General features: G+C 45.8%; 1 protein-coding gene across 1 annotated transcript; it reads right to left on the minus strand.

Annotated features, from left to right (window-relative positions):
• Positions 1-13,600: 13,600 nt before the first annotated feature.
• LOC100824262 (serine/threonine-protein kinase STY13) lies at positions 13,601-18,268 on the minus strand. The gene is made up of 6 exons (XM_010233959.3): positions 17,494-18,268; positions 15,344-15,465; positions 14,770-14,972; positions 14,512-14,686; positions 14,298-14,432; positions 13,601-14,192 (listed from the first exon to the last, which is right to left on the minus strand). Exons 1-6 carry the CDS (start codon positions 17,780-17,782, stop codon positions 13,986-13,988), a joined length of 1,131 nt encoding a protein of 376 aa, XP_010232261.1. The 5' UTR covers positions 17,783-18,268; the 3' UTR covers positions 13,601-13,985.
• Between the last annotated feature and the right edge of the window lie 228 nt (positions 18,269-18,496).

Genomic DNA, 18,496 nt, shown 5'->3' on the forward strand with positions numbered 1-18,496 from the left:
GATCGGTCTTTTGGTTGCGTTATCTAATGCATGAAGTTTGACGTGGTATCAGAGTCAAATCACAAATTCAAGTCCTGATTTTAACAATTTATCTTAAAATTTACACGTGTTGACTTGTCTTTCCAGTCACACATGCTATATGTAACCTCACCAGCAAGTGAGTATATCATTGTCATCTCATTCCATCTCCCTAACCAAACACATAATGAAACCATTCCATTGCATTTCAATTCATCAATCAGACAGAATTTATAACCGTTACATTTCGCCGACCAAACAGCAAACCGTTACGTTCCATTCTTATTGGGATAGAACAGTTCTATTTCATTCTACTTGGCTCTACAACCAAACACTACCTTAATCGATGCCCATCAAACTGGAACATACGAATTTCACAGAGGGCCGTGCTAAAATATATCGACTCGGGAGTACATAATTCCCCTACTCCAGAATTGAATGGTCTTTAGTCGGGTCCCAAAGCATCGACCATAAAAAATATCATTCACGTCCCTAATGTGAGGAGAAGAAAGAAAACCTTTTGAATCCGCTAGTGTAGGTCGCATTCGAGTTGCTCGTCATGTTGTTCAACTTTGGTTGTCGGCCTAAGAGATAGCGCATTGCTTTTCTTAGCACGGTTAAAGATGAAGTCTTTGAAAATGATTCATATGCCCAAAAGGAAAATACTTCCTCACTCTCGTATTGCCGAAATATTACATGTATCTAGACGTATTTTAATATATAAATATACGTCTATTTTTTTTTTGACAAATTTCAGTTACTTAATATGGTCGGACGAGAGAGGACGTGATTTCTTGTGGAGTTAGGTTGATTGCTTCCGCTTACACTTCCATTTTTGCGACACGTTAGTAATTAATTTGTTTCGTTTTGGAATAGTACCACAAATTTTTGTCAGTGTGCTCCTAGCGTAATTATTTAATTTTGGTGGTAAGATGACAAATTTTTGCCTTCTCGAAAATATAGAGTTACACTATCACTTTTCCATTGAAAAATGTTGATCTGTACGTATGTATGCAAGTATCGCTTTCACTTCTGGTCATTGATCGGAAGGAGCGATAAGCAGTTCATAAATCTTAGCAATGGCGTCCTACTAGTCTTCAATAGGGTTGCAAGTGGGATGGGCTTGCCACTTGTCCCGTCTCCCGGCCCACCGAAAAAACCCACTTATCCCGTTTAGATCTGTCCACATATCCCGTACGGGCCGAAGTGGACCAGCCCACCAAATCCACCGGGAACCCACCTATCCCGTTAACCCCGACCACAGGGCATCGAGGGATCAGATCGGGGGCAGAACCGCCGCCTCCAGGCAAAGGCGACACGGCGCAGCTGCCCGTCGTCCCCCACCCCGTCCCCGGCCCCCGGCGTCCTTCCTCTGCCTTTCCTCGCCTCGGGCCGCCGGCCGCTTCTCTCCCTCTCGCCTTCCCCATCGAAGCTTTTTTCTTCTCTACAACAAGCGGTCTCTGGCGAGTTCTTAGATGGATGGATTCGTTCTTGAATGTAGATTATTTCTTGTTTGGGATTCTTTGGGTCTTGAGTGGTCTTATTCGTTTCTTGTCGGAGGGCTGTGTCGGATTAATTTGGTGTCACCGCCGCTGATTTGTTTTTTTGTTTTTTGAAAAAGAACCTCTGATTTGGTTTGATGGGTGAACTCAGGGGCAGAGAAACTGCAATTAATTGTGTCAGGCTCGTGGGGGTAGGTTTCTTCGTCAGATTTTAGTAGCTGCATCCGTCGAGGTTTCGGTGGATTTTTCTTGCTCGTCCGATGAGATGAGTTCGTTGTTGGCGAGCAGTTCACCGTAGCGGGTTTTTGCGGGATAATTGGGTTGCGCCTGATAAGTCCTATCATCCCGGCGGGACAGCTTCAAACGGGATGCGGGACTAGAATTTAATCCCGCCTGAACTCACTGCAAGTTGCGGACAGGCTGATCCCGTCCCACTTGCAACCCTAGTCTTCCACTCAGCTAGGAGGATAATCCAGCGCTAGCTCTGGTACACGATTTGGATCTTGACGGTCGCCAACCCTGTCCAGGATTTGACTTGGGCAACGCAAGCAGGCGAGGCTAGCGCGCGGACGGTGACTCAGTCAACAACGGTGACGAGAACAAGTCATCAGCTCGAGATGGGTTGCTACTTTGGTTCGCCTGCTCGATCTCCTGTTTAAACTTTACCAATCAGATTATAGAAGGGGTTTGCAGGCCTACTAGTGGTTTCCTAAACTTGATCTTGCACCTCCCATCGAAGCTCCTCTGTTACTTAGAACCTCAGCTTTCCGAAACTAATGCCACTGATGGATGGGCCACATGCAATTTTCGTTCAGCGTCTGTCACTGCTCACCTGCTAATTCTGTTTGACGAATCTTGTACAGTAGAGATGACGGCCTTATCCTACAATCAAACTACAATCAAACATACTTTGGTTCTGTCGCTCAATATAGTTTTGAGATCGATAAAAGTTTCAGTTCTCGAAAAAGAACCTAAATACAGGTTGCTTTGGACTTATTTGTTTTTATGGTTAGTACTGTAGTATGTTTTGTAATTACCTTGTACAGGACGCCCCTTCTTAAAAAAGAAAAACTTGCGTCATAGCTTGGCAGTGGTTTGTACGTCACCATTACGTACTCTGCTTGTGGACTCTGTAAAACTTCCGACTGCGAGCACTGCGTATGGTTGGCGATAGAACATCAAGCAAAAGTCAGCAATTCACGTCAGTGCTTACCCAATCACCGCAAAGATCTTCAGTTCTTCACAGATGCATGCATGTATTATGGACATTTTCTAGCTTAGATCACACAGATTTAGAATCGATTCCCCATCGAACTGAATTTGGGTGCTTTGGCGTTAGCGGTGTGCACTTGAGAACCACTCTCGATTGGTATATAGTATGTGAATACGGGGTGCTGACTCTGAAATAGAATAGGCATGTACAGTAAGTTGAACCGTATGAAGCATCCATGGGCTATGTATATATATCGATCGGTCTTGGTAAATTGGGTAAAGATAACTTGGAATCTTCTTGTACTCTGACCGCTGCTACAAAACGGGTTACATGCAACATCACATCAGTAACGGGTCCGACGCGACCGTTACTAATGAATAACATCAGTGTCGGTCGTGGTCCCGACCGTTACTGATGAACCGAACGGGCACCGCCTGTCTCCGGCCAGCGACACATCAGTGGCGGTCGCGAGAACCGACCGCCACTGATGTACACTCATAGCTCGCGAGTAACATCAGTGGCGATCGGTTATGGGGCGACCGCCATTGATGAACCATGCATCAGTAACAGTCGAGCCCTCGACCGTTACTGATGTGTACACGATTATCAGTAACGGTCGCGAAAACCTCGACCAACACTGATGTTCGCCGCATTTTAAATACGATGGACAGAGCCGCAGCTGGTCGCGCTGCGCGTCGTAACAGACCAGCTGCGGCCCCTTCCTCTCCGGCGACGGCGAGGTGCTGCCCGACCGCGCCATGGCCGCCGGCGAGCCCCCCAGGTAGCCCCTCCTCCCTCCCCCTTCCTCCTCCCTCCCCCCCGCGCCGGCAGCGCCGCCTCCATGGCCGGCGAGCGGTCATGGCCGTCGAGCTTCGATCTTCGAGCCCTAAGCTTCCCTCTCCCTCCCGATGTCTCTCTCCCCCCCGATCTCTCTCGCCGACCTCCAATTTCTCTCCGAATTTCTCCAATTTCAAATTTTTGAGCTCCGCGGCCGCCGGCCAAAATGCGGCCTCCTCGTCGTCGCCCGGAGCTTCCCTCTCAGTTGTGAGCTCTCTCTCCCTCCCGATCTTTCTCGCCGGCCTCCAATTTCTCTCCGAATGTCTCTAATTTCAAATTTTTAGTTAGCTCCAGTTAATTAGCACCTTAATCTCTTTGTCAATGATTAGGCTAACTATTTTGCTTTTTTTCTTTCTTGTGTATTGTGTTGTAGATCGAAGGACCGTTCTTGGATGTACGCCAAGGAAAGAATCAATGCTCGATGGATAACCAAATGGACAGTCTTTTTTGGAGTCGCGAAAGGTGATATGGAACGAAAAAGACTTTTGATGATGCGTTGCCCATGTCGCAAATGTGGAAACACATGCATGATGAAATCTGAAGATGTTCAGATGCACGTGCTGGCATCGGGTTTTGTGGATGGTTATTCTCGCTGGACTTGTCAAGGGGAGGATGCGGTTGATGTCGGTAGCGGTAGCGAAGATGATGATGTCCTGCGGTATGATCTTGCGAATGATTCCGATGAAGAAACAAGGGTCGATGAGGAGGCTAATGTGGAAGGTGAAGGAACTCCACATGGCAGGATTGCCGAAATGCTAGATGACCCGTACCTACGGGAGCAGCTGGAGGACCCCGAAGATGAGGCAGAGTCTGCTCAGTTCAAAAAATTGTTGGAGGACGCAAACACACCCTTGTATGATGGAGCTGGCGAAGAAAACAATGTGCTCGAAGTGACGCTCGAACTTTTGATGCTGAAGGCAGCATCATGCTGGTCAGACAAAAGCTTCACGGGCTTGTTGAGTTACCTTACTTCGGTTCTTCCACAGCCAAACAAGTTGCCCAAGAGCACATACGAGGCGAAGAAGTTTACATGCCCGCTTGGATTGGATTGCGTGAAACATCATTCATGTCCAAACGACTGCATGGTATACATTGGAGAGTACGAGAACCATGAGAGCTGCCACATATGTGGTGCATCGAGATACAAGAAGAAGTGATGAAGGGCAAGCCGGCAAAGACTGTATGGTATCGTACGGCAGGTGGCCGAGTTGAACGTTGGATGCAGAACGTTAATGATGCGAGGTATCTCGTCCATCACGATCCGACGCAGGCTGCATTCGATCCTGACGGGCACTACCGTGTGGAGAAACCTGGGGTCCTAAGACATCTTGCCGATGGGACCCAGTGGAGGAATTTCGACACGGCATTTCCGGATTTCGGGGCAGAGCCCAGAAACCTGAGGCTCGGTCTCAGCACTGACGGGATAAATCCTTTCGGAAACATGAACAACAAGCACATCACATGGCCAGTGATCTTGTTTGTCTACAACCTTCCTCCATGGTTAATCATGAAGAGAAAGTACATCCACATGTGCATGCTCATACAGGGTCCAAAGCAGCCGGAAGCTGACCTAAATGTGTATCTACAGCTAGCGAATGATGAGCTGAAGCAGCTTTGGAACCCTGGCAGAGTGGTTTGGGACACAAACAGGAGGGAGTACTTCACGATGAGAGCAGCGCTTCTGACGGTGACCACGTGGTGTCGTCTTGCATGTTACAACCTGTATAAAGACGAGTTGCATAGGATGTGCCAGTGCCTGCAGGGCATTAAAGTCTCATCGAACTACTCGTTAAGCATCAAGCATCTAGTTGACATGAAGAGTCACAAGCTATCTGGCATGAAGTCTCACGACAACCACGTTATACTCACTCAGTTACTTCCAGTCGCAATCAGAGGTATCATGGAGCCGCACGTAAGGGAGACAATCATGAAGCTTTCTGACTTCTTTGACAGCATATCGCAGAAGTCAATCACCGTTAGACGATGCCAGATACTAAAGGATAGTATGATACAGATTCTGTGCGAGCTCGAGATGTTCTTCCCTCCATCATTCTTCAATATCATGGTCTATCTAATGATCCACATATGCGATGAGATCCTGTCCCTAGGTCCCTCGTTCCTGCATAACATGTATGGCCCTGAACGATACAATGGGGTTCTGAAGTGATACGTTCATAACAGATCGCGTTCGGAAGGTAGCATCGTGGAAGGCTTTAAGGCAGAAGAGTGCATCGAGTTCTGCACGGATTGGTTGGCCGATCAGAAATCAATAGCTATTCCTGAATCACGGCACAAGGGCAAGCTTGATGGCGAAGGTGGCCTTGGACATACATACCTTAATGTCTATGGAACAGGAAGGGAAGCTGACTTTGAAAGAGCACATTTGGTTGTGTTGCAAACTGTCGGTTGCTGCTGGCCTTATCACGAAATGCACATGAAACAACTGCGAAATGAAAACCCTAAAAGAGGAGAAGTCTGGATCCACTGGGAGCACAATAAAACATTCGCAGTGTGGCTGAAGAATTGTTGGTACGGCAGGGAGACGACCAATGTATTAGAAGAGATGGTTGCATGTTTGTCACGGCAACCTGCGTTCCACATCTCTACTTGGTAATCATATGCAATCAACGTCTATAACTTCTACAGTACGTCTCAGGACCGCAAAAGCACGTATCAAAATAGTGGTGTAGTCATGACTTCTGAGACCGCGACCGACGACAACAACAAAACCAAAGCGTTCTTCGGCGTTATCGAGGAGATCTGGGAATTGGAGTACTCGATCACAAAGATCCCAATGTTCCGTGTAAGATGGATCAAAGGTGACAAAGAAGAAAGTCACAGGTTCACGACGATGGTGCTACCTCCTGATATTCCTCGTGAACAAGTTGACGTGAGAAAAATCCCGGCAAGAGAGGAACCATGGGTCTTTGCTAAACAATGCAAGCAGGTTTTCTACATATACGACCCGACAAATAAAGGCCGCGTCGTAGTAAGAAGAGGGAAAAGAAGCATTGTTGGAGTGGACGGAGTTACTTCACAAGAAGACTACGAAGGTTTCCATGATCCGACGACCGCCGCATATGACGAAGAAACGGAACGCACGATATTAACGAGGAAAAGGAGAGGGAAAAGAAGAAGTGATGGGAGCGAGAGCGAGAAAATACCACAAAAACCCTACCTCAGAAGCAGTTCTGCGAGGAGTCAAGTTATAACTTACCGAAGGAAGGAGAAGCACTAGTAGTCACATTGTAAAAATGTACTCGTACTGAATCTTAATGCAAACTTTGTACTAAGTGAAATTATGTGTGAAACTTTGTACTGGTCAAATACTAGAGAAATGTGTGATCGATGTACTTTTGTGTATGCATGTTAGTACATGGCTTTGTCAGTCCAAAAAATTCAATCCAAATTTAGCAAAAAAAACTAGACAAAATGGATTAATTTATTCATCAAACTTCAACTTCATCCATCTCAACACATCAGTAACGGGCGAGTAACTAGGCGACCGTTACTGATGTTCTGTTGAGCATTGCTCACTTGAGCACATCAGTGGTGGTCGTTTTGTTCCGCGCCCGTTACTGATGATTGAAGGAACATCAGTAACGGTCGCGTTGCTTACCCGCCCGTTACTGATGGCCATGGGGTATATAAGGGAACCGGCCGAAACAGTTAGATTTTTTCTCGTCTACGCGTCCTCCCTAACCTGAGAGACCACCCGTGGGCGCTTCCTAACCCTAGCAAAAGCACCGCCGGATTTTCGTGCCGTCGCCGCCGCCGTCGACCCCCCGCGCTGCCCCGAGCCCGCCGCCGACGGCCTCGTCCTCGTCTCCTTCCTCCTCCGCCCCGAGCCCGCGCCGGATTCTGCGACCGGAGCCCGCCCCCGCGCCTCCCCGTCCTCAACCGGAGCCCGCCGCCGCCGGCCTCCTTCGCCCCGAGCCCGCGCCTCCCCGTCCACGACCGGAGCCCCGGCCGTCTTCCTCCTCCGCCCCGGCCGTCGCCGAGCCCGCGCCACCGCCAAGCCCGACGCCCCCGCGTCGTCACCGAGCCCGCGCCCGTGCCGTCTCCGTCCTCCCCACAGGTGCACGCCTCCTCTGCCTCCTTCTTTTCTGCCTCCTCCTCAGTTTGTGAACCCACAGTTGCTGTTAATTTAGGGTTAGGGTTAGGATTTGTGAATTTGATAATTGAGTTAGATAATATGCTGTTAATTTAGGGTTAGGGTTAGGGTTAGGATTTGTGAATTTGATAATTGAGTTAGATAACATAGTTGCTGTTAATTTAGGGTTAGGCTGATTTGAATTAAAGAGCATGAATTTGAATTATGTAGCTATATAATTTATATGCTGCAATATACATGTTTGCGTAGTGTTCCACGAGCCACAAAAGCATGTTAATTTGATAATTGAATTGTAGTTTGTCGTAGTGGATAATTGAGTTAGATGGGCACACATATTGTGAATTTGATATAGGGTTAATAGATTGTAGGGTTAATTTTTTACAAGTGTTAGGGTTTACTGTTAGGTTGCTTCTGCCCCTGTTTTACAAGTGTTAGGCTTCACTGAAATTAAAATTGTTAGTGTTAGTGAATTTACAAGTGTTAGTGTTAGTGTTAGGGTTACATGTGTTAGTGTTAGAGTAATTTAGGATTTATATACGTGCTGTTTACTTATGCTATATACATGCTATATATGATTTATATAGGTGCTTCATTTATTTGAATTGTGGGCCCGGCCATCATGTCGGGTCATTGGAGAAGGGGCCGGCCATCGTGCCGAGGGGGTACATATGCAGGTGGGTTTTTTATACAGGTTTCGAGCTCCTAGTAGAGAAAATTTGCTAAGTTTTTAGCCTAGGTCATGCCGATATTTTCGGCCGATATATATTTGATGGTTTTGATGTCACATAGGTACGAAATGGGCAAGAGTAGCCAGAAACCAGTTCTTGATCGAGAGGAGCTAGATCGTGTCGATGAAGAGTCTTCATCGAGAGAGCAAATTGCCAGCTTTGGCTCAGATAGCTCTCGTTCAGAAGAGCGCGACAACGAGCGACGGGTGGAAGAGAGTAACCCGCAGCCTTCTGAAACTCCCGCTAAGAAGCAAAGGAAGAAGACACCGAGGGGGAGCCACAACTTGAAGGATTTCTGTTACGTGGTCACCCGGCACTTTGAGAGAGGCCGCCTGGAGTCGCCTGAGAGGGCACAGAAGGCTTTCGCAACGACCTGTGGAGCCGTTGCACGCAAGTATTGCAAGATCACCGACGAGTGGAGTGACATCTCCCAAGTCATTAGAGACACGTGCATCACGGACGTTGCAAGGAGGTTCCAAGTCACCGACGAGTGGCGCGAGCGATTCCTAGCGGCCGTCAAGATAGCAGTCCGCAATGGACTTGCTAATTGGAAAACCACCGCTAGAAGGTGGATGGACAAACCGTACGAGATCATCAAGAAGAAATGGCCGTCGGTAACTGATGAGGCCGAATGGGAAAAGTTCAAGAAGAAATCGTCTGACCCTGCCTTCATTGCGAAGAGTGCACGCATGAGAGCGCTGCGCTTAAGGAAGCCCTTGAACCATAGGCTAGGGAGTGCAGGGAAAGAGGGAAAGAAGAAGGTTTGGCGCAAGCAGGACCAAATTCTCGAGGCGGCAGGCAGGGTGCCTCCAGTGCATGACATGCTGGAGGACCAACGTGCTAGAAAATATGCACGTCAGCACATGACACCCGAGTAGTGGGCGGGCATTGAGCCAATGCAGCCGCTTGTTAAAAATTTTACGGTAAGGGTTCACGTGCATTTAGTTGTTTTCGGCGTTAATTATGACACTCCTGATCCATATAGACTCACGTCCTATCTTATATGATAACAGGAAAATGCCCACAAATGGGAGGAGAGCAAGAGGTTAGAAACCTACGACAACTTCTGCAGAGCAAGAGGTGGGAGTCGGCTGTGACCGCCGGCTTGCAAAAGGCGGAGCACACGGGCCGTGTTCTAGGAGAAGGCGAAGGGGCCTGCTGGGATGATTATTTCCCGCCTGCTCCGAAGCGAAGAAGGGTCTAGAAAAAGCTCCCCGCTTCTTCTGAGATAATAGAACAAGCTAAGGCGGAGGCGCGAGAGCAGGCATCTATCGTGTCTCAAGAGGTGTCGTGGGAATATGCAGTGCAAGCCGTCCATCATTTGGTGTCGGCATTGGCCAAAGACCACCCCGCCCTTGGCGCCATACTCGGGGGAGGAGTGGAAGGTTTGAGGAACCTCCTTCCTGCTCTTCCTCCTCTTCCCCCGCGAAAGAGCACCCCGTTGAAGAGCAGCGCCGCCTCCGACACACGTATGGAGGACGAAGATACCTACACCCCAGGTTACATCCCGGCTCCTAGCATGGACAACCCCCCCGCTAGCCAACCTTCCCCAAGCGAGGGCAGCCAGGATAACGATCAGGGTCCGAGCGACAACATCCTTGTAAGCAATCTTTTCAAACTCTTTTTCAATCCTTACCTTCATGAATAAAGATCTTACACACATATGCCTTCTTCTTGTTATGCGCAGGCACCGGTGAAGTGTCGTATCCACGTTGACAAGCCTGGGAAGCCTGTAGGCACCATTGGCCGCCTGATGCCCAGACAATCAACGCCACTGGTGCATGGCATTCTCATGAACGACGCACAAGTGAGTGTGATGGTGGACTCCGTCATCGAGGAGCATGGGGATTATGCTATCCCGCTACCTCCAGAGGAAGGCGTGGATATCTTAGGCGGTTGTCCAAACTACCGAATTATGTGGCCTAGGAGCTTGGTATCTCTCTACAATCAGCGCCGACCCTCTATGACTCCATCTCCCTCCGCCCACAAAGGTACTTCTCATTCGCCGCTCGGCCTTTCCCCTAGGATACTTCCTCCTGTCGATGCTGGCGGAGATGAAGAGCGCGCAATGTCGATGCCTGCACAGCTCAAAGATAGCCAGACCACAGGGTCGGCACAGGCTGGAAGCGTCCCTCCCACCTTCTCTCTCTTGGGTGCCGCTGAGTCCATGGGTGGCCGCAAGATCGATGACAAATACAAGACAGAGTAGCGGAAGGCATAGGACAGTAAGAGGAGGCATAAAAAGAGGGGGCGCGGCGGCAAGACCATCGAGGAGTCCTCCAATGTCACTCAAGATGAGATGCACCATGTGCCTGACATAACTGGAGTCTGGGAGGACAATAGGCCTGACATTCTCATCAAGAACCCATATGAAGGCCAGACATTCGAAGACGGATCCTATTTCGTGGCCAGGGAGTTCGACCGGGTGCTTCTTTACTATAATGGAAGACCGATGGTCACCGAAGATTCCCTGTGTGCCGTGTCCAGAGAGATGCAAGAGCTTCATCAGCTCTACATGCAAGCATCAGCTGGTTCTCATCAGCATGCCTAACAGATCAATGTTAAAATCCCAAAATACTATGGCTTCTTTGACCAAGAAACCGGGAACATTCAGGAACGTCATATCACCTTTGGTGTGGAGTTCAACGAACTGTTTCACCTCTTCAATCGCCAAAAGCTTGATATCAACCTCTTAAGGCTGTGGTCTACCTACCAAATAAGAGAACTGCGGCGATTGGAGGTAAAAAAAGTAGCCATTCTAGACCCCGCGATGTTCAATTACGGTGACATCGGTCTTGAGGCAGAAAAGGATGCCTCAAGAACCATGGCATCTAAATACTTGGTGGCATGTCTCGAGAAATACGCGGACGACGACTTCATTCTCTTCTTCCTTAATTTGGAGTAAGTTCAATTTTATATATGAAACCGTTTGTTTTTTCTAATTCAGTCTTTCTTATACACCCTTAGATACTAAAGTTTGTTTCTTTTGAAAACAGAGACCATTGTGTGACAATACTAATTTGTTTGCCTTGGTCCGCGATGTACTACTTCGATTCACTACTTCCGAAGAAGAGCGTTCGAGGTAGGTTCTGGAAACCCATCAAATCACTCATTAACACTGCCTGGAAAGTGGCGACCAAGGGAAAACTAGCTGGTAAAGGCTATAAAGACGAGCCTCACCACAACCACAGGTTCCCTTGCAACAGCCGTCAGGCAGTGTGTTCTGTGGCTACTACTGCTGTCACATCCTTATGGAGAATATCAACATGTTCAAGCCTGAGTGGAAGGGGTCAGTCGCGGCAATGGAAGAGTACTGGCGGCCCCGAATGACAATGGGACACCGACCTAAATGGGTCGTCTATAACATTCAAAGGGAGTTCGCCCATCTCATAAACAATGAGGTCATCAAGTGTAGTGGGGACTTTTTCGAACGCGTGGAACAAGTCGTGTCTAGGGTTCATCCACGACAATAGATTCATTTGTATTCTTTATATGCTTTCATGAAATTTTGACACTTTGTAATTATGCTTCTATGGAATTTTGGCACTTTGTAATCAATGTCGTGAAGTGAGATACATTTGTATTCTTTATATGCTTTATATGATGCGGCTTATATACATTTGTATGCTTTGAATGATGTGATGTGATGTGATGCGGCTTTATATGTATTTTTCTGCGATGAGGTACATTTTTTTGTGATGAGCTACATTCTGTATATAATTTGCCGTGTATTTACTGTGTTTTTAATTATTTTTTTAAATACAGTGTCGACACTGATGCGGCGACGCGACCATTACTGATGATATATACATCAGTAACGGTTCGGGAGGAGCGACCGCCACTGATGTATATATACATGAGTAACGGTTAGGAAGACCGTTACTGATGATACACGAAGTTAGTAACGGCGGCCCGACCGTTACTGATAACCGTTTCTGTAGGAATGGACGGATACATGCACTACGAGTGGATGCCGTGATCACACACCTCCCGCTATATCCAGATGATGCCGCGGCATTTCCTTGACAAACAGGCCAGAAGTTCGATTTGAGAGAAATGACCTCACACCAAGTCACCAACATGTGTAATGAATGAACCTTGAGGCTTCAGCCCTTCGAACTAAGTTGTTGCTTAGATAGGCAGGCTTGAGCTCTTGTGTGCCGTGTGCGTGCCAATTCTCCCTGTATTTTTCTTTCATAGAAAAGCTATTACATGGTACGAAAACATGTTTTTTTTCCAAGTGTTACAAAAACATGTTCTTTCTCTGTAATCTCTTTTGTTTCATTTTGATTTTCCCGATTTTTTCTTCCTTTTTTTTCGTTCTGTAACTGTTTTGGCTCTCTCAAAGCCTGGTAACGGAAATTACCTTTCGTCTCAATAAACAGGTTCTTTCTGTAGATCAGGAGGAGGAACATCATCTTTCCATGAGTACAAAGTGACCATCAATTATAAGCCAACAATGAAACTGGACAACGAGGACACCATCCAATCACTAACAAGGATCGATCACACCACCTTTAATTTCCTTTCGGAAAAGGGCTTCAGTTATGAAAGAGACCAGCCGAACATCTGCACCGTTTATTTTGACAAGAGCCATGATGGTGCCACCCACGATGAATGGTATTTTACCACGGCAAAAGGCTGCAATCAAACGACTGATCACATCGATTAAACGGATTCTGCATGGAAAGTAGGCAGGGGATGATTTAAGTATAAAAATGATAATATAGGCAGCACAGCAGCACTCCACGCATGCTAGGAGAATTCAGCTGGTATTTACCAAACCTCCAAACGCATAAGCAGAGAAGCCGTGATGGCAGTACTGAAAAGTTCGTTAGTTTTGAGTACCCTCTGTCCCACAAAAGATGTCTCTAAGTTTGTCAAAATTTGAATGTATCTAGACATGACTTAGTGTATAAATGCATTCAAATTTAATCAAAGTTGAGACATCCTTTGTTGGACGGAGAAGTAGAAATTTGATTACAGTTTTTCAGGTTTTCATCGGAGAACAAGTTACAGATCAGCTAGAGCTCATATGTAGAGCCAAATCATTTCTGCTTCTTTCAGCTGCGAGTAGAAATACACTACCTATGGAAATTATCAAAGCAAGTAAAAATGGTCGATGAAGAAAATGACATCTGCTGAACACAAGTATATCAAAGCAAGTAAAAATGGTCGATGAAGAAAATGACATCTGCTGAACACCAGTATCTTTATGCCCTTTATTGCACTCGTTTCAGGTATACACAGCGAAAACCAGAAGACATATCAAACAATGCCGCCAAATAGACCTAGAAAGGCAGCAGCAGTTTCAAGAATGTGAGGCCTTTGTGACCTCAGTTGTAAAAATACAACAGGTGCGTATGCACCCACCAATTTCTATTACAACACCAGACTGCTATAGGAAGTATGACGAACACAGAGGGCTGCAAGGAACAACGTAAAGATGGCAAGGATACCATAGAGGACTGCAAGCAGCAACAGCACAAGTGACAATGGGAAGCATGCTATTGAGCTCCCAGTCATGTCGATGGGCAAAACGTCACAAGGGAAGAGAGCACCGTGAAAAGAATCTACGGGCCACGAGCCCTGGTGAAACATAAACATCCGGATGATTGACCATCTGGTATCATACCACCACCTTTGCTTGTGTCAAGAGCCTCCATAAGCTGCACCACCTCGTCCATATCAGGACGTTTATCAGGATTTGCATCCCAGCATTTACGCATAATATTTGCAAACGCACTGGGACAGCAACGTGGTACGTCTGGCCGCAAATTCTGCCCACACATGAGGAATTATTATAGTTGTTGTATCTGTTCTGCATGATCATAGGAGAGAAGGGAAATAACATGGCTGGAGTACATCTAGAACACATGACAAACCTGATGAACAACAGCAGATGAGACGTCAGCGAAACTAAGGTCTGGGTATGGCATGTCACAGCAATAGATTTCCCACAGACAAATGCCAAAACTGTAAACATCACATTTTCTGTTGTACGGTTTACCATCAAGAACCTGTAAATACATAAAAGAACACATTTTTTATTTTAAGTGGGAAATCATTTAGTAAAGGATGAAATTTAAAGAGACATACCTCTGGGGCCATATAACCAAGTGTGCCTGTGGCACCAGTCATATCCTTGGGATTCTGAGCCTCAACACGAGCAACACCAAAATCAGCAATCTTAAGGTTTCGCTGTGTATCAAGTAGCATGTTTTCCGTTTTCACATCGCGATGTACAATCTTTCTGGAGTGTAGATAGCTCAATCTGCGAAGGAAAATGCCAGATTGTTACTAGTGGATTCAGATAGAAACAATGCATAGCAATATTTGAGCTCAAGTGCTTATCACCCTCTGGACAGATCCAATGCAAGCTGAACTACAACTTTGTATGCAAGCTTTCGCCGTCTGTTCTTTATCAGATACTGCTTCAAAGTACCTCCAGCAAGATATTCTACCACAACACAACATGCTCTAGCCGGCAAGTTGGCACGCGCACCACTATCATTGGCTGGAATCTTAAGGTCAGCGGTCCCCATAGATGCACCAACAAACTGCAGAAGCAGAAGTGATTACAACATGTATTTAAGTACTTCTCAAATAGCCCAAGAGTAGTGTGGATGATGCCAGCAGCCAGCTATAAATGTTAGTTCTTAAATTTAAGTTAATACTCAGCGAACTATCAGTTTTACTACAAGAAAACACATGTATGTCATAATTAAAAAGCATGTTGTGTTATCATCTGCTTTCTCAGGTCATATAATTCATATTTGCTCTTATTTAGTTGATATTTCACAGATTTATACCAAATCAATAAGTGATGGTGTGACAGACTGCCGCCACTAATGGAGTCTTTTACAGGAGTAAAGATGAAGATAGACAGGATTCTGGATGCTATGTATAATAAGAATTTTGAAATATTAACCTTTGTAACATTTGGATGGCTGAGCTTATGCCAGACAGCAACTTCCTGCTTAAATGATGTTCGCAAAGCAGCAGTTTCGGCTTCTGTGGCAAAACCATCTTCTCCCCAATCCAATAGCTTCACTGCATATAATATGAAGAAATATTATTCATTCCTTCCATGAAAATCCAGTACAATGTAGCGAAAACAATGCCAAATGCTCAAATTGATGAAGCAGCACATTCATAGCACATCTCAAGTAAAAACTAGAGATTTAGTTCTAGAAAAGTTTACATTCAGTTAAAAAATTAGAATAGTTATAATTACTTAAGGCTTGAAGGATGCTACTGTAGGAATATTTGTGCACTGCAAATACAGACATTACAATCTTATAAACTGATTAAAAGTTAAAATAACAATGAACAATATGAAAGATTGAAAAGGGATCTGAAATCCCAATATACAATAACAATGATATTCTGAAGTGTCATGCAGCCTAATTTTGCTTAATGAAATGGTAGCATTCTCCACAGAGCAAGAAGATCATCTAACTGCATGCTCAATGGAATGCAATTCAATTTCCGCATCACATTTTTTTTATGGCAAAACTAGGAAACTGGAGACTCTTATAGAGGAAACTGAAGTTGGTAACAAATAAAAAAGATACGCAGGGAAATTATGTCTGAACAGGCAGTACAAAGCAGCACAAATAAAGCTTCATATAGTGTTCCTTTTTGTTATAATCACATATCAACAATTGAGCACGCTGAAGAAATGTTCTCAATCGTCTGGGAAGATTCAACAAAGTAAGTTAGGTACTAATTTTCAAAGGACTCCAAGAAGATCAAATGACGAAATATCCATGGAAATTTAAATAAATTTATGTTGGCACATCTTCAGTTCGCAATTTTTTTGATGAAGAGTGGCATGTAGCAAGAGGACACAGTGCATGATAGCAAGAGAGCGAGCTTTGAAGTCCAAAAATGTAGACAGGGAAAGGAAGATCCTGATGAAGGCGGAAAAAAAAGACTATCTTTTAATAATTGATGACTCATGAGCAAGAGCATCAAATCAGGGTACACAAATATGCAGAAGATCAAAAAGCACATGTATACATGGTCCAACCCAACCAATGTTTTAACCAATTGTAAACAGGTAACAGTCTCCCCATTCTTTAGTGTTCTTATGGTTAACGACCTTTTCCAAATTAATACTTTTTAATATTCAGATAAATATATACGTACATATAGTAGAGTAACAAAAGAAGCATATATAGAGTGGAAGTGGCGGACAAGGATATTCAACTATGTTATACTTGCTAAAAAACTGTGCATATATACCTGAAGTAACATATAAACAGGATTCCATACAAGGAAACAGATGAATATTTATTGGATTCACAGTAGGTTGGCCATTTATCAAATGATCCTACCTTGTAGAGGGCCTAGAAGCCTAACTCAACTATTTGCTTGTTATGTGAATTATCCAGTGCAGGGAGGGGCAAAATATGGATCAAAGAAATCAAACATTTCAGGCATCTTGGTAACAGATAAAAGGAAAGACAGAACAAGAGGTGCATAAAAACACTAAACCCATATTGTTGCCAAAACACCATGCATTATCTGAAACATAAAGAGTCAACATGAAGTTTAGGTTTGGTTTCTGTTTTTTCGCTTTTGCGCTGCTTTGCCTTTGGTCAACAGCCACCTTTGGTGGTTTGTACATCCGTGCCTTCGGCATTCTTCTTGAAACACACTATGACGGACACTTTAGACATGTTTGAGAAAAAAGGGGAACAGAATACTGGAGGGAAAGTCAGGTATTGTGCTTTGTTAGCAGTTACGGCTTAAGTCAATCAGTTCGAATTTGGAGTGGGTTTAAATAAGCCTGCCACCTCTGGAGGGAATGTACCCATTGAAGGTTTTAAAACATGGGGAAGGACTGAATACAATCAGCACGAATAAATAGGATCATGTGTGTCATTTGAACTAATTATCCAAGAACATGTAAATTTGTGATTGCTTGTATCAACAAACGTAGGTCATGACTAATACTCATGTGTTATTCGATCACCTTGGATGATGTAAGAGAACATATGAGTAACTAATCAAAACATCAGCCCCTAATCAAGCAACATACATACACATTTTCCAGTTCATTGAGATACATACCTGCAACATCTTGGCCATCGTATGTGCCACGGTAAACTGTTCCATATGTCCCCTGAGCGATTACATACCGGATCTCCAACTTAGCGAGGTCAATTTCCCAGTCCGCCTTGGGTCCCTGGGACTTGAGATTGGCCTTGCCCCATTTCTTGGTGAGCTGCTGCTCTAGTTGGATGTCAAGGCTAGTGAGATCAATCTTGTCCGCGCGCACATACGTATCGCTGCTTCCCAAGCTCCCGGACTTCTTCAGCTTACTTTTTCCCTCAGGAACCTCACTGGTGCTCGACGCCATCTCTCCGGGGCAGCCGAAATTAGATTTGTCAAGAACTAAATCGCAAGTCCAAAGACCAAGAGTTGCTTATCGGAGACGCAAAATTGGTGTGCTACAGAGCATCCCTGGGGGCACCAGATATTGAACCAGTACCTGCCTCCTTCACACGAAAGCTCGCGAGATCCACGGAAGCAGGACGAAGCTCGCGAGATCCACGGGCGGAGGACCCAGTAGGGCAAGGAAGGGCGGCCGCCCTACCTTGATTTTTAACGAAAAGAGAATTTTTGACCAAGAATTTTTGTCTACCTTGGGTCTCAATTCGGGAGCGACAGATCTCAATTTTGGACCGATAGAACCGAAGGGGAGATCAACCGGCGGCGGCGCTTGCGCTACTGGAATCCAGTCGTGCTCGAGGAGAAGACTAGCGAGGTGCTGGGGCGCTCCGCACGCACCGAGATGGGCCAGAAGGAGAATGAGACTCCCAGAAGGAGGGAGGGGTGAAGGAAAGAAAAGTAAAATAAAAGACAGAGGGAGACCGTAAATAAAAGAGCCAGCTATCGGGCTGGGTCTTTTGGAAAAGGCCCGCCGGTACGGCAGCCCGGCCTGGCACAAAGCTAAACGGGCCATGTCGACTCGCGACCCGTGTTAGGCCGTCTCTAACCTCGGCCCCGGCCCGGCTCGTCCTGGACTCTTTTGTGGCATTTTTCGGTATAGGTTTTATGGGGTCTGTCGGGC

The sequence above is a fragment of the Brachypodium distachyon genome, chromosome 1 (genome assembly GCF_000005505.3).
Source record: "Brachypodium distachyon strain Bd21 chromosome 1, Brachypodium_distachyon_v3.0, whole genome shotgun sequence".
Lineage (NCBI taxonomy): Eukaryota > Viridiplantae > Streptophyta > Magnoliopsida > Poales > Poaceae > Brachypodium > Brachypodium distachyon.

What these genes read in the sequence shown, in the direction of transcription:
- LOC100824262 (XM_010233959.3), bottom strand. Translation starts at nt 17,782, where the DNA reads ATGGCGTCGAGCACCAGTGAGGTTCCTGAGGGAAAAAGTAAGCTGAAG. An exon ending in TTGGTTATATGGCCCCAGAG is followed by an intron (nt 14,433 to 14,511) that starts GTATGTCTCTTT and finishes ATGTATTTACAG; the next exon opens with GTTCTTGATGGTAAACCGTA. An exon ending in CATCTGCTGTTGTTCATCAG is followed by an intron (nt 14,193 to 14,297) that starts GTTTGTCATGTG and finishes ATGTGTGGGCAG; the next exon opens with AATTTGCGGCCAGACGTACC.